At 39.8% G+C, this 12,503-nt stretch overlaps 1 protein-coding gene across 1 annotated transcript in view; it reads right to left on the minus strand.

Annotated features, from left to right (window-relative positions):
- The window catches only part of LOC309669027 (macrophage mannose receptor 1-like), a gene marked incomplete at its 5' end in the record, with an annotated part of 34,870 nt that overhangs the window by 21,985 nt on the left and 382 nt on the right, over positions 1 to 12,503 (minus strand). The window contains 9 exons of the mRNA XM_082479596.1: positions 1,706 to 1,854; positions 2,779 to 2,894; positions 4,064 to 4,177; positions 5,369 to 5,523; positions 6,395 to 6,577; positions 7,796 to 7,942; positions 9,047 to 9,160; positions 10,099 to 10,260; positions 11,461 to 11,634. Coding sequence (XP_082335722.1) covers positions 1,706 to 1,854; positions 2,779 to 2,894; positions 4,064 to 4,177; positions 5,369 to 5,523; positions 6,395 to 6,577; positions 7,796 to 7,942; positions 9,047 to 9,160; positions 10,099 to 10,260; positions 11,461 to 11,634 — 1,314 coding nt within the window. The remainder of the gene's footprint in view (positions 1 to 1,705; positions 1,855 to 2,778; positions 2,895 to 4,063; positions 4,178 to 5,368; positions 5,524 to 6,394; positions 6,578 to 7,795; positions 7,943 to 9,046; positions 9,161 to 10,098; positions 10,261 to 11,460; positions 11,635 to 12,503) is intronic.

The raw sequence follows: 12,503 nt of genomic DNA on the forward strand, positions 1-12,503 counted from the left end.
AAAGGAAGATGCAGATCATGGAGATAAAATACATCCTGGATATAAAATTATTTTGAATACCTCCTGCCATAGCCTAGATATGGGCCAATGAGTCTTCAAACACACCTTTGCCAAAAACACATTTGCAGCTTTAGAATACAAATCTTCCTTATCATAGAATCATTTAAGTTGGAAAGGGCCTTTAAGATCATCAAGTCCAACTGTTAACCTAACACTGCCAAGTCCACCACTAAACCGTGTCTCTAGGCACCACATCTACACATCTTTTAAATACTTCCAGGGATGGTGACACAACCACTTCCCTGGGTAGCCTGTTCCAATGCTTGACAACTCTTGCAGTGAAGAAATTTTTCCTATTATCCAATCCAAACGTCCCCTGGTGCAACTTGAGGCCATTTCCTCTCGTCCTATCACCCTCCTTTTAGGTAGTTGTAGAGAGTGATAAGGCCTCCCCTCAGCCTCCTTTTCTCCAGGCTAAACAACCCCAGTTCCCTCAGCCGCTCCTCAGAAGACTTGTGCTCCAGACCCCTCACCAGCTTAGTTGCTCTTCTTTGGACACGCTCCAGCACCTCAATGTCTTTCTTGTAGTGAGGGGCCCAAAACTGAACACAGTATTCCAGGTGGGGCCTCACCAGTGCCGAGTACAGGGGGACAATCACTTCCCTAGTCCTGCTGGCCACGCTATTCCTGATACAGGCCAGGATGCTGTTGGCCTTCTGGGTCATCTGGGTGCACTGCTGGCTCATATTCAGCTGGCTGTCAGCCAGCACCCCCAGGTCCTTTTTCCACTGGCCAGCTTTCCAGCCACTCTTCCCCATGCCTGTAGCACTGCATGGGTTGTTGTGACCCAAGTGCAGGACCCAGCACTTGGTCGTGTTGAACCTCATAAAATCAGCCTGAGCCCATCAATCCAGCCTGTCCAGGTCCCTCTGTAGAGCCTTCCTACCCTCAGCCAGATCAACACTCCCGCCAAACTTGGTGTCATCTGCAAATTTACTGAGGGTGCACTCGATCCCCTCGTCCAGATCATTCATAGAGATATTAAACAGAACAGGCCCCAGTACTGAGCTCTGGGGAACACCACTTGTGACTGGCTGCCAACTGGATTTAACACCACCATCCTTTGGGCCCGGTCATCCAGACACTTTTTTACCCAGCGAAGGGTACACCCATCCAAGCCACGAGCAGCCTGTTTCTCCAGGAGGACGTTGTGGGAAACAGTGTCAAAGATGAAGCGTGAAGGTAAGTGTTCCCACATAGATCCTAATCTGTTTTGTTGAAATGCGGAACAGCTGGACATTTGTTGCTCATTTCTCACATATACGCCTTATGGGTCAAAGAACTCTGCCCATACTAATTTTTCTCAATCTGATGAGTTGTTGTTAACTGGTGTTAAAAAAGTTGAAAAATATGAGACTGTGGACCTTGTTAACTCCTGCACAGCATTCCCTTCAGCCTAGCCCATGAAAAATCTGTTTCTGTACAACTTCGCAGGAGACTGACTTACACAACACCTGACACTCAGCTGTGACTGTGTTTGTGACAGTGGTGCCAAACACAAGGTCTGATGGCATTGGCCACCTACAGCTGCAAGCACAAAAGAAAGTGCCTACTGTAATTTCCAACACCTGGGGATGGAAAGCAGAAACCCACATGAATTCCAGCTGCACTCCCATCACAAGGGTTGAGCCCATGCAGAGCATACCTGGCATTGCTGTGTTCCAGTGTGTGAAGAGAGGAGTTTCACCACTGGTCCACCTGAAACTCCCTCGTTCTTCTGTGTTGGAGAGACCAATCCAGAAGTATTTTTCAGACCTCAGCCCCGTCAGACTAATCAGAAAGGCTTGCTCATTTCTGAAGTGGAAAACAGTGTTCATTCACAACCTATTACCTTGCGGTATTAATCTAAGTGGTACAAACAGAGATATCACTGTCATGCTAGCATGACCACAAGGCAACAGCTCCTCAGTGAAGTTCAGGCAAAAGCTGAGAATGCTCTTAAGTGTGGTCAAAAAATTTGGTGAGGGACAACTTTCTCCTTTCAGCTGAAGGCGTCTTCTCACCTTTCCACCCAGTTCCGTGAAATGTTGCAAATCACTGCTCACTTGGGCTTCTACTATTTTCCTTGTCTTTCCAAATCTTTGAGGTGCCTCGAACAGACCACCAAGTGAGGACCAAACTGCCAGCTTTGATACCCATCACCTCTGAAGGCAGTCATGTTTCCTCAGAGGCCATGAAGCCTGCAAAGCCTGACTGAGATATGGGTAGTTTGGAAATTATACATTCTGGCAGTATACATTCTGGCAGCACCACTGCATTCTGGCAGTGGTGGGGCAGGCCCTGGAGAAGATTTCCTACATTGGTTCAGAATTCGCCTTAGAAAGTAGTTCAGGAAAATATTTTTCATTAAAGCTTTCCTATCATAATGAGAGAACACCCATCAGTAAATAGATGAAAATTGTAGCAACTACTTTCCAACAGAAAAGAACCCTAAAATAACACAGAAGCTGCTTTAATTAGGAACTGAAATATAAGAGAAAACTGTCTAACTCAAGAACCCCCAAAATTTGAAAACTGTTTTAATATATTAAGTAGAATGCCCTGAAACATTAAGTCTTCTTTTTTTCCTGCACGGATAATTTTATTTGGCTTACTAATGCAAAATTTTTGAAAAGCGCCCATATAACACTATGAAGAGTTCAAAAAATGGACAATTTTTTGCAAATTTCTCTATCAGAAGAACTGATTCTGGAGTATATAAAAAAGGTATTTTCCTACCTGCTTTCCACTGTAGGTAGATAAGCCTTGTTCTGTTCACATGTCTTATTTGCTTCTGAGAACGTCAAAAGTGCAGACCCCACCAAATAACAGTGAGAACCATATCTTTTCCAACCCTGTGTAAAACATAAGGTTCTTAATGTGAAATTGAAAAAGAATTCAATATAGAAATTAGCTCTATTCTTTTGTGTATAAATATTCGATGTTAGATTTGTTGCAACCAAGCTTAAAACCAAGCTGAGACCGGGCCAATCTGCTAATAAAGAAAAGCTTTTGTTGCTGTTTGCTCCTACAGAAGGCCTTTTTATTTAAAGGATGACATTAAGATCTTAGTTTTCATCTTTTTTTGTGTTTGTGACCTTTCAAAGAAAATTGTGACTGTGCTCCTGCTATCACTTTACAGGGCTCTGTAAGGCTGGGATTATGCAAACCGCACTGTAAAGAGTCTGTGATTCGTTCCGGGGGAGCTTCGGCTCCGGTATTCCAGAGCTGTGGGATCTGACAACAGTGAAATACAAAAATATTGCAATATGGAAATGAATTTATGTAAAAGCACAGCTCCCCAGAGCTGCCTCTGCGGTCCCTAAGTGAAACGGGTGAGGAGACTTTCTGAGCCAAGAGGAATGCAATCAGTGCTTGTTTGTGGGGAGGGCAGGAAGGAGGAATATCAGTAAACATCTCTGCTTCTTCCTGCTCTTAGACAGATCTATGCTGACCAATATAAATACAATGATTTTCTGAAAAGATTAATTCTGGAAAAATTACTGATTTGGAAAAAAATAATTTGCTGATATCACTCAAAGGCCAACTAAGTAGTCCATCGGTAGGAACACGGTAAAGAAATGCTGATTCTTTTCTGCTTTGAAATTGTTTTCTTTCTTTTATCATTATTATATAGTAAGGACTTTATAAAGACTTTAAATAGACATCAGAAGTGACAAAGTAGCTTTTGGTAATTTTACATGTATTGTTAGACTAAGAGCATAAATAGAGTATCAGTGAAATATGATTTAGGAGATATATGTAATTTTGTCACAAGGTGGCTCATCTGGGAATGGAGGGAAAGACATTATTCATGTACATGGAAATGAGTCTTGACTTTCTTATTTCACAGAAAAATGAAAAATGCACGTATATTAGTAAAATGCTAGCAGGAAAAGACTAGGTTTCTTCAAGAGTAAATTTTCTAGGAGATACAAACAAAAGGACTCTAAAAGAAGGGAGAACCAGTAAATTAATTCCTGTTCATTTTTCCCAACATCATTATTTATGAGAGACCATTTACTTTCTGGCAGCCTGGGTCCTCGATTGTCTTTTTCTCAGAGGATTGAGATGAAGGCTTCTTTTTACAGATGTAACCAAGTTGCTTATCACAAACATCAGTTGCCCAGTATCCATCCTACAATAGCAGGGAGAAGAAACACATTTTTTAAAAAAGGCATTCATAAAAATAAGAAAGTTTTCTTCTTTCTTCACTAAAAGGCCCACTGAAATATGTTACCTAGGAAGTCTGCAGGATCATTGTTGGAGATTTTTTTTTTAAAAAATAGACACATGTCAGAATTGGTTTAAGATCCATTTGATGATGTTTTGAGATGAAAGAAAGAATTAAATGACATCTTGAAGTCTCACTATTATTTGCTGTCTTAACTATCAATTTTATGAGAGGGTTTGTAAAGATGCATCTCATGGGGCTAAGGAGTCTGCATTCAGAGCAGTATTATTTCACTAGACTTCTGGCAAAAAGATCAATGAAACAAATAATGCACATCTGAGCCTGTTGCAGTAAATCCAAGGATTTTATGCGTCAACTTGGAAAATGATTGATTTATTTTAAAGAAAAATTATGTTTAAAAAATAAAATTAAAATAGGAGCTTTTTTCCCCATAAAATCCGGTTTAGGATCAATTCTATTAATGCTTAGTACTGTTCCTTCAATAACAACATTTCTTTCATGACAGCATTTTTGATTTGAAACTTAAAATTCATGGCACTTTTTGTGTGTATGTGTGTGCATGTATATGTGCCTAAAAACCCAAACAACCATGTATTGCAAGAAAATAAAGTACATGGATCAAGCAGTCAGAAATAGTATAGGATTTCAAGTAATTGACAGGTGGGTGTAAGTGCTCTCTTAATGTCACAGCTGAAGACATGCCCTAGTGCCAGGTCTCCACGGCTCAATGCCATGTCTCAATGAAGCGACACTGAGGGACGTAATGGTCTATTGGATTGGACATTGAGGTATGCAAATAGCATCAATGATAACCACACAAGGAATTAACTAGTTCATCCCCATTCCTCTCCCAGAGCTATAACTGTAGCACTAGAATGAATCTAACGGGAAAATTCTAGAACAGACTTTTCACCAGAAAAGAAATTTCAAAAGGTAGCACTAGGAAAATGCTGCCTCTCTATTTCTCATCTCTCCTGTTCTCTGAACATCTCTTCTGGTTGATGCCAAATTCATGGGGAAAACTATTTTAAGTTAATATGAAAAATTACTCCTGAATAAGTATATAATGGCAAGTGATTTCAGACTGATGCAGTTATTAGTTTGCATTACTATAAGAAGACTGCATGGTTATACCTGCCCCTTCATAACGACACAGTCCTCCAGACCGTTTGTGTAGGTGGGATGCCTCCGCTGCCATTTGGTGAACGTCACAGGAGTCCCATCACTCCACTCGAAATAGAAGTGAGCCTTCAGGTCGTTCAGACCCAGCCATAGCTCTTCTGTGGGCTCTGAAGCACGGAAAGAAATAGGTTTGCTATGCAATACAGTGAACATTTTCAGGCCCGGAACAAACAGGGACTGGTAAATTTGGGATGTGGTACATGAGAGGTGGTCTTCACGCTTTAACAAAAATGCTGGTTTCCTCTCAGATTAGCAGTAAGAGATGTTTTGGTCTGTACTGAAAATGCCTCAGATTCCATCCAGAAATACCAAGTTTAGTGGTATTTAATGGTTTATGGCTGGCAGAAGATTTTTACAAACTTTCTGAGTACCTGTGATTCAGAACAACAAAATGGCCCCTAGCACGGAGGGTAGGACAGGGAGTGTCCCACCTGTCAGGAGATCATACTGAGCCCAAGCCATGAAGACATCTGCCAAAACATCTCCTTAATGGGGAAGCATTAGAGGGCTTGTAATGGCCCACCAGGGGTGTTCACCAAGTCCAGCATGTGCGGCAAGTGTCAGGACTGGTTACTACAGATCCAAGGAAAACCAGAAGTGTTACTTTGTTAGAAAGTTATATAGCAAGAGGTTAACCTCAGCAAGAGGTTTTAATCTCAGCAAGAACTTAAATTTCTTATAGGTTTGGAACTCAGTTCTGAAGCTATTAAGCATAGAATAAAGGTGCCCAAAGTACAATTTTTAGAGATCGTTATGTGTCTATTTTTTACCTTTTCCTGCTTTAGAAGGTTTTACAACGTAGATTATTTCTTGATAAATATAAATGTTTATGTAACAGCAATAGCATAAAAGAATACCATGTTAGATTTAGCCTTCCACTTGCAACATTTCAGAAAAGAAACATTAATATTTAATATGAAGCCCAGCTTTTATGTTACAGGTGGGGCAAACGAAATAGAGGTCGACATATATACTCACTGTAACCAAGCTGTGACACCAGAAAGCTGTGTTCAGCAATGTTGTGGACACTTGCCAAATCTCCATCTTGCTTCTTACATGAAGTCAGAGCATCTTTCCATATTTTGCGTTCTCGTTGAATGCTGTAGCAGTGGCCCGCATATGGCCACCAACCATCTGCGCACCTAATAGGTCTCAATGCCTCTAAAATTAAAGTATAATTTTTCAGAGCAATTTTGTAAGACAAAAATAAAGGACACTAGAATAAGATCTGTGGAGCACTCTTTACAAAAGTGGGACTACATGAATAACCATAAATCTGTAGTTAGGAATGCAAATACATTCAAATGTAAAAAAAAAAAATAAAAATCATTAAGGCACAGTGTGCTAAATATGCAAAGAGAGTCATGTCTCCTTAAGCAGAGAACCATTGAACAAAGCCCACATTGTGTCGGACATGCCGTTTGAAATAATGCTCTGGGATGAAAGAGAGACCAAAGCAGACATCGGCCTCTCCCCTCTTTGCCCCCCGTAGCAGTTGGGTGACAGCATCGTGGTCTCCGTGCTGCCATTGTGGCTGAGGTGAGGCTCTGCCTTCTGTTCAATGTCTTGTTGCAAACACACGTATAATTTTCAGATACGAAAAGCATGAAGTAATTCTTTGGTCACTGCAGGTCAGTAAACAGTGCAAATCAGTGCAGAGCTGGTAGTTTTCTTTTCATATTAACTCAGAAGCTTTTTATTACTTAGATTTCTAAATATCTTTGAACTTACCTGAAGCTTGCTTTAAAAATAGAGTCCTGCATTTCTTTTTAAGGTTACTGCTGGAAAAAAGATCCTCTGAAATTCTTTCTATACTTTCTTTAATATAACTACTTCTTTAAAAGTAGCTTTTATAACAGTCCCAGAGGACTCCTCCAGCAGATCCCTCCTGCGTGTGTCATGGTCATAGTCATGGTGTGTCACTGAAGCTGGGGGTGGCCCATGGGTGAAATGTAGCCCATGTGAATACTGCTGCTCTGCTCGTATGGATGCCATGCCTTGTGTGCTGTTGTCATCGGAGCATTTTTTGCATTAATATTGAAGTAACTGCAATTACTCATTTGGAGCAAATGAGAAACATAACATTTCTACTGTACTTATGCAAATGTGATTGCTGGCACTGGTTACCATGGCAGAGCAGCTTCTATCTGTCTTGCAAAAGTGAATGACAGTGATGGAACAAAATAATAATATTCTCCTATGAATGGTTAATACACAATGGGAGGACAAAGGCAATATATAAAAGCCTGTGTGTGCGTGTATAGCTGTGTTTTTCAAAGGCTGAAAAATAATGTTGCATACCTTTTATCATTTACATCTTTACAGATTGGTCTTTCTAGGAGCCAAAGAAAAGTCTTTCTTTTTATTTGACTGACCTACCTTTGGGTATGATGTCAGACTCTGAAATGAATTTTCTCTTTTTACAAATGTAGCCAAGTCTCTGGTTACATGCTTGGTTTTCCCATTTAGCATTCTGTCTGGGATTCATCACTCCACACATTTTCCCAGGGAGTAGGAAAGGACTTCCTTTGAGTAAAAATTAAAATAGGATCTCACAGCAAAAATAAATCAGAAAAGTAACAAAAACATCACATCATCAGTAAAAATATTAACTTGTTCTGATTTCTTCAATACTTAATAAGAAGAAGCCCTCCCCCATAGGATAAGTGCTGTTGTACTTTGGAGGATGCTGCTTTTGTTCTATGCTTTGAGAGTGAAGGAACGACCTTCCACTGACTTTGTGTCAGGATAGTATTGGGAAATTTCTGGTTCTTTTCCTGATATACTGGTGCTCACAGACAGAACTGCTGAAGCTAGACTTTTATCCTGTGTCAAAAACTTCCAAACTTTAAAAATATTCAGTTTTAATTTATATCATCCGTCCACTATATCTCAAGAATTCCACAATTCTACTTTCCTATAAAATAGCTTTTCTCTTTTCTCTTGCAGTATTTAAAAAACCTCTGTAAGCAGCAACAGAAATTGCCCAAGAAAGACTTTTTTAAAACTGAGATGAGAGTTTAATTATTCCATCTTGCAACTTTTGCAAAACAAGGGATGGCGCGAAATACCTCTGGCACAAAGAAAACAAAAAACCACGAGAACAACAAGCAAACAGAAGAATTCCTCACATGTGAGGAGCACCACAAACTCACCTCTGTCTCCCTTCCTCCAGGTTGCCCAGTACAATTTTTCACACGCTGTTAGGGAATTTTGAGCTGGCTCTGTAAGCCTCTCCATAATATTTAGAATTTCTCCAGACAAAATAGTGCCATTAGTTTCCAAATATTTTGCTACTTTTAGAAGATTTGATTTGTATTTATACTCTTGGACAACATGTTATGGAAAAATTCTGGTCTCTGATCTGCAGAGTTATATATCACTCCAAATGACACTCTGCTTTCATAAACAAGATCTTTGCTTAGATAAAAAAATGAAAGAACCTGCTATAGCTTATCTCCACAGTAAACTTTGTAATTTGGAAGTGTACTTCTAAAAATAAAGGTCTAGATCTTCAGTTACTCTAAATCAACATGGGCTTTCCTGAAATAAAAGTAGCTGGGGCCGTTTTTATTAGTTGGTGTCTTATCAGAATCTATTCAAAGATTACCAAATAGATACATTTCTTACCTGGAGCCCAGTTTAAATATCTGAAAGGGCTGCCCCCAGCCCACTGCCATCCACTGTTGAAATTCAAAGTGTTCAATCCAATCCAGAATGCAAAGCTGAATTTTTTAGTTAGCTCTAAATTATAAAAAAAAAAAAAAAGTCAGCTGTATCTCCCCATCCTCATTCTTAGCAAGTTTATCTAAAAGGAATAAAGTCAAAAGTAAGAAATTTATATTTCTTAGTTTAAACCAGCTCAAACCCAGTACTTTCCGCATTACTGAGGTGCACAGATTAAAAAAGTAAAATATATAAATGAATAAATATTGATTTAGCAGAAATCTCGGTAGTTAAAAGGCCAAAGGAACATCTTATGTCACTACCTAAATAAGACTTTACTTCTCTCACTTTGTTTCAATCCAACATAAGACATGTAAAAAATATCTTATTTTCATTAGGAAATTGTGCTAAAATGTTTCTGTAACAGATTTCATGGAGTAAACACATAAAATAAGATTACAGAGACAGTGTGCCAATCAGTTGCTTCCAGATTTTTTTCTGTGTGAGTGGTTTCAAAGCTTCCTTAGCACCATTCAGAACCAAACTAACACCATGCTACTTGTATCTGAAACCCATTGAAGTTTATGTATGCAAATGTACCCATATTAGGACCAATCTAGCCATCATCATATGTTCTCCTAGAAAGATCAGTAATCCTTGAAACACAGAGGAAAAGGGTAAATTTGATGACCAGACCATAGTGCTGCTCAGGAATGAGCGCACCAGCAGGAAGGCAAGCGAAGGAAACCCTGCCCCAGGGCAAGCTGCAGAAGATGTGGTAGCTCCTACCTGGAGCACAAAGGTGGGATGGGGCCATTTCCCTCCCTGTAGAGGTTTGGGACCAATCCTTCATAAAAAAAGCCACCAACTAGTGGAAGGGCGATTCAGACCATCTCCTTGATGAACCACCCCTGACAGCCCATCTTCCTCGGTGAGACAGAAGACAAGGCAGTCTAAAGCTCTGGGGCAGCACAACACCATAACATATTTTAAGGTCTTGTTTTCTATCATTTTACCTCCTATATATGCCTGCTCATGTATCTCTGTGATGCTTAATAGTTCTGCGTTTTGCTGCTGACAGCTTTTCCTCGCTTGGTGCCATGTTAGAGCTGATTCTGAGTTTATCTGATAGTGAATGCCAGTTGAAACATCTTCTGTCCAAAATTTTTCTGTGTCGTCTGGAAGAAGAAGTGAAATAGAGCATTGCTGTTAGGGGATTGACATTGCACCAGCTAAAAGCAAATGAAGTTTGTAATGATGCAAAATCTCTAAAAATGCACAGTATTAACCATGTGCTTTCATCAATTTTAAACCACCAGAAAAATTGAAATCAGATTAGGTATCAGTTAAAAAAAAAAAAGTGTCATTTTTTAAAAATTATAAATGTGATTTTAAAATTTCTAAGTTTTTAGAAGGGAGTAAATGGGTTTCCAATATTTGCTTTTAAACTTACTTTTACATAAAATGTAGTACTAGGTAAACCAGGCGTATCTGTTTATTGAAAATAGAGATTCCAGGTGAAGTCAGAGGAGGAAAGCAAGTGTGTAGGTGGACTATGACCCTGGAGGCTCTTCATCCTTGTGGAGCAGGAACTCCCCCTTAGCTCATTGTCAAAAGAAGCAGCTTTTTCAAAAAAGGCAGAACCTGGCCCTTGGCAGCTCGAGGAGCTCTAAAAACTGTCTGTATGGCACCGATGTGCAGATCAGCTGCAGTCTTTGTTTGCAGAAAAATTAGCAAAACCTTGTGAAACTGTTGTGTTATTGGGAAAGGAGTTGGTGAGAAAAGAAAAACTATATCTGTATTATGAGTTGGAGGAATCCAAACACAGGTTTGGTGTAGAAGATGGTACAAAGATGGGAGAGAAGGATAATTTTAGCAGCACCATTTTTGTGTAGGCTGGCAATAGGAGACAAGAACAAGAATGGGAATGACGTTAAGGGGAAAAAAACAGTATATAGCAGAAAGAATTGACCTACAGGGCATGCCTGAGGAATAAAGAGCAATGGGAATTTTTTTAAAGGAAGGTATCAGTCTAAATTCATCCTGGTCATGCCATGCACTTAAGTCACATAAAATGGACATCAAGGAGCTTCCTTATCTCTCCGGTCTGCAAAGAGAAGCAGCCTCCTCCAGCAGGTGAGTCAGAACCTGGCTGGGCTGAACCACTCTCTAGAGGCAACTCTTCCCCTCCACTCGCTATAGAGGGAGCACATGGCTACTGGGGCTAATGCGCAATCAGGAGATTTTCATTGGCGCTACCCTGACAAGGTTTATTATGAGGGTGTGCAGGTGGTAGCTGATAGTGAACCTGGTAGCTCAATAGATGGTTTTCTCAACAATGTTTCGTGACAAATTAATAAATACGATGCAGGACTTACTTATTAGTGGGCAAAATCCATACAGTTTATCAGCATCAAAGTCTGCGGTTGTCGCACACCAGAGCCAGCCATCTGACCTACCAGCATCTGTGCACTCATTGTACTGTTTGCCTTCGTATTTGAAAGGGAATACACATGGCTGTCCATTGGCGTTTCCTTGTAATGTAAAGGTAGCTAGGGGGAAGACAGGGTTAAGAGGACATAGGAAAATAGTCATAAAATGATAAATCTGACTTCCTAGTAATGGGTCTACCTATAAGTATATCTGTCTGTCTAAACTGAGAAGTCACACTGTCTTATTTTAATTAATTTTTATCATTTTTCCCCCTTGTATAGCTAGAGATTTTAAAGAAAATATTGTTTTAATAAAATTTGGGGGTTAAACACTGTGTTTAGAGTTTATATATATATCTTGTAGGAAAGTCAAGTTCTGTGATGATAAGTTGCTGAAAAGTTGTGGTTCCTGGAGAGAGAAAGCCCACAAGTAGAACTGAGACAACGAGTTCACTGCATTGTGCTGTTCTGTATGGCTCAATCAGTTCACTTTACCACTCCATCTTTTCATTAATTGTTTAAAGAAAAAGGATAGCTGACCAGAGAGAAGACAGATCAGGTTGTCATAAGCATATTTACATAGTAAAAATTTTAGGTTTCAATTGCACATTTCTGCACTTGGAGGGGTCTTGCAGGTTCACCCTCAACACAGATTCCTTAAGGTTAGCAATCCTTTGTCTTCTTAAACTATCATAATATTACAGGAGTGTTCTTTCATCCTGAAATTTCTGATATACGCTCTCAGTCTCACATTCATGCAAACGCATTCATCTGCTCAGTTCTACATACATTACTGCTTTTCTGTTTCTCTCTGTAGCATACATCTTCAGACTAGAACTATTCTTCTTATTTGGTCAAACTGGAGGGGAGGAGCCAGTTCTTCCTTCTCATAGCTCATGTCTTCAAGCAGAATAAGAGTCTTGGACAGCTGTCATGAAAACGTGGCTGTAAAAGCCTTTGACTGATCACTGCATCGTGGGTGGGATGGG

This window comes from Vanellus vanellus, assembly GCF_965231255.1.
Source record: "Vanellus vanellus genome assembly, chromosome: 2".
Taxonomy (NCBI): Eukaryota; Metazoa; Chordata; class Aves; order Charadriiformes; family Charadriidae; genus Vanellus; species Vanellus vanellus.